The 3,455-nt window shown below is 51.6% G+C and overlaps 1 protein-coding gene across 1 annotated transcript; it reads right to left on the reverse strand.

Moving 5' to 3' along the window:
- Positions 1-1,307: 1,307 nt before the first annotated feature.
- TRV_03403 (uncharacterized protein) lies at positions 1,308-3,242 on the reverse strand (the record flags this gene model as incomplete). The annotated part of the gene is made up of 4 exons (XM_003022407.1): positions 1,308-1,390; positions 1,574-2,034; positions 2,219-2,505; positions 2,592-3,242. The coding sequence occupies 4 exons, from the start codon at positions 3,240-3,242 to the stop codon at positions 1,308-1,310; spliced, it is 1,482 nt and encodes a 493-aa protein (XP_003022453.1).
- Positions 3,243-3,455: the final 213 nt, after the last annotated feature.

A 3,455-nucleotide genomic window follows, 5' to 3' on the forward strand; every position in this document is an offset into this window, starting at 1 on the left:
GATAAAACAGGAGCAGCTGGCTAATTAAACGGTGAGCCCATCAGGGTAGCACCTCGCCGTCGTAGCTGATGGATGTCTTGGTCTATATTGATGGGACCGTTGTGTGTGGCTCATCGTTACTCGGGTCCATCCATCGCCAGCCCATCATCGCCCATCACCGCCAAAAACCCACGACCTCGTCCATCCAAGTCTGGCTTCGAAACTCCGACGGACGCCCTCTGGACGACAACTCCGAACGAGCAGCCGGACTTATGCATGGGGATATCATAGCGAACCCTGTCATTACTTTACTTTACCTGTTGGTGTCGGTGTCTGGCTCCGTCTCAGCCCTGAACGGTGTGCGTTTTGCAAAATTCAGCCCAATACGATCTCTTACTGTTTGTTACCTTACGGACCCGACAGCCCACTGGCTTCATCTCCATCAATCTCCAGTTTCGTCGATGATTACATACTATCGGTGTCTCCAACTTCTCTGGCTGGCTGGCTGGCTGGCTGGCGGGCGGGTATCGCATGGGGCATACCCCCCCATCGTCGACTCCAGCAGCCCATGCTTGTCATCTCCCACGAGCAAGGAAAGTCAGTCAGTAGCGTACGGAGTAAATTCATAATAATATGGGTGTTGTATGACAGATATCTGTCACACCGACCCAGCCTGACATCACCAGCCTCATCTCATGCGCTTCCCTGGCCGGAGTAAGACAGGAAACTGCATATACTCGATATACTCCGTGCGTACATACACATGAGCGCGAACTACATCGACTCCGGTTCCAACATCGAGTCGCAAGTTGACCAAGATTGCATCACGTCTCTTGATTGTGAGTATGCTAATAATGGATGGTCTATCTATCTACTGTACGGAGTACTGTATGAGCGACGCATGCCGCCCGCCCGTCCGCCCGCCGCCGCCGCCGTCGCCGTCGCCGTCCGACCAACCCTGCTAGTTTCGTGACTGGTTCGTCGACTCGATTTGGAGAGATACTTTGGCTAGTTTTTCCCTGGTCTCTCACCGATCTCATGCGAGTTTCACCGATGTTTGGAGTCCAGAGCAGCCGTCAAGAAAAAAGGACAAGACTTTTTTGCTTCACCGATCAAGTGCCATGCACCCCTTTACGATCTGGTCATCTTGTCATCTTGTCATTATTAACCTTGGTGTTAATCATAAGAAATTGATCGGAAAGTGTGTATGGAAGGAGTAAGGTAAAGTACGGAGTATGTACGGAGTACTTTCTTTCCCCCCATCTCACCGCCGTCCGGAAGATCCGATCCATGGTACAACCCTAGCCATGCGCTCTCGCTTCACAGGCTTACACAACAATCAAGGCCGGAGATGCATGGAGAAAGAGGAAAAAGGGAGCTGGAAGAGGAAGCTGACCGGTGTTTTGTATGGCTTATGACTTGTTTTGAATTACTAATAACTAAAAGGGAGCTAAAACTAGATTTGCTTGCTAACTATGACTGATGATGATGATGATGATGATGGTATCGCTCAACGCTCAAGGGTATATATCGCTATGACAAAGGGAATTCCAACAAAGGAGATAAATAAAATAATAAACCACAAAACACTCACACATTAAAAAGGGCTTGAAAGGGCTAATAATCAAAAATAAAGGCCGGGTATCTCGTATGAAGAAAAAGAAGATGAAGTAAAAGAAGTAAAAGAAGAAGAAAAACAGGCTTTGGGTATCAAAAAGGGATAAACAAGGCTGCGCGCGGAAAGAAGGAAGGAAGGGGGCGGTGAGGGGGTGACTAAGCAAGGCAACTCCGTGACCTGGACCACGTGCATGCATCAGCCGACGAGAGAGGTCGCTGACATAAGCAAGTCCCTCCCTTCCAAAGTCAGCCTCGGCCTCGGGACAGGAAGGGCTATTTTTATCGCGGCTGACGGGAAGCGACGACGACGAAGCGGACGATGCTGGGGATGGAGATGGGGATGGCGGACGCTGCTGAGGGATCCGATGACGATGACTCGAAGCCGCTCTGAAGAAGTTTGTTGGCCTTTTGGCGGCGAAGGTGACGGTGACAGCATCCCTGGAGTGGTCATGATCGGGCCTCGTCGGGTGAAGGTGAAGCGGTGAAACCTCCCTGCCGGCCAATCACCAGGATGTGCGCTTCCATACCATGCCCAACAGTCGAAGGTAAAAAATAAAAAGTAGACTCAAAAGGTCGAAAGTGTGTAAGGCAAAAGAAAAGAAAACCACCGAACGCGCCTAACTCGCTGAGCCTTGGGCATCCACCATCCCTCCGAAGCCTTGGGGGGAGTGACTCATCTGGAAGTCTGTTTTTGTTTTCGTTTGTTGGCTGCCGGTGGATGGTGACGGTGACGGTGATGGTGATGGTGCTGGTGATGGGAGCTGCTGCTGTTGTGCATGTGCTTTCGTTGAAGTCGTTGGTATCATATGAGCTGACAAAGGAGAAGGTAGATAACAATAATAATGATAATAGGCGGTGATCTATTGCTTGGAAGAAGCCGAGGTTGAGGAAGAGCTGCTTCCGCCACTGCTAGCGGCAACCGCGGCAGATCCACGATGAGCTCTTCGCTTCTTGCTGCTCGATCCCGATGCGCGCTTCTTGCGCTGTCTGCTAGCCTGCGCGTGCTCCACGGCTGCCAGCTGAGCGGCCCGGAGAGCCTGGAGAGCGCGAGCCTGAGCCTGGGCCTGGACATACTGTCTCATGCGCCAGTCCTCGGTTTCGTTCATGTGTCGGATCTGCTCCTCGGTGGTAAGCTCGGGGTTTCCGATGATGGCGTTTTCGTTGTCGTCGAAGCTATCGCTTCCGAAGGGGGTCTCCATGGCTGCCAGCATCGGGTTGGATGATGAGGAAGTAGATGAGATCGGGAACAAGTCCTCGTCAGAGAGATAGGCCGAGGCAGAGCCGTGGCTGTCGTCCTCGGAGCCAGAGTAGAGAGATGATCGGTTGGGCCACGAGGGAAAGGCACAGGAGGTGTTGCTTCCCGAGATGGTTGAGAAGGATGTCTTGCGAGGGTAGATGTCGAGCAGCCCGTCGCATGGCGATGGTGGTGGAGGAGCTGGCTGTGGGAAAGACGATGGTGGTGAGACTGGAGAGGATGCAGCACTGCTGCCAAAGCCGTAGCCTCGCCACATCTTGGTCTGGTAGCTCCGTGAGTCGAAGTTCTGTTGCTTGTTGCTGTTGCTGATGCTGCTGGTATATGATGCTGCTGATAGCAGGGTCGACAGTGACGATGAGAGTGATGGTGGTTGTATAGCCGTGCAAGCCATAAAGAAGATGCTCTCCGTCGTTGTATATTATATTAGTTTTGATATTGGATATAAGACGTGTGTGTGTGAGTGTGTTCAGATCCGTGGTCAGGGCTGGTTGTGGAGGAGGATGAGTAGTTAGATATATATATATCAAAAAGGATGAAGCCGAGCATCTTGCTTATATTTATTCGATATGATAGCTCGTGCAAGGTCAAGGTATACTCCAGGGCG

This window comes from Trichophyton verrucosum, assembly GCF_000151505.1.
Source record: "Trichophyton verrucosum HKI 0517 chromosome Unknown contig00287_1.f1.exp, whole genome shotgun sequence".
Classification (NCBI taxonomy): Eukaryota; Fungi; Ascomycota; class Eurotiomycetes; order Onygenales; family Arthrodermataceae; genus Trichophyton; species Trichophyton verrucosum.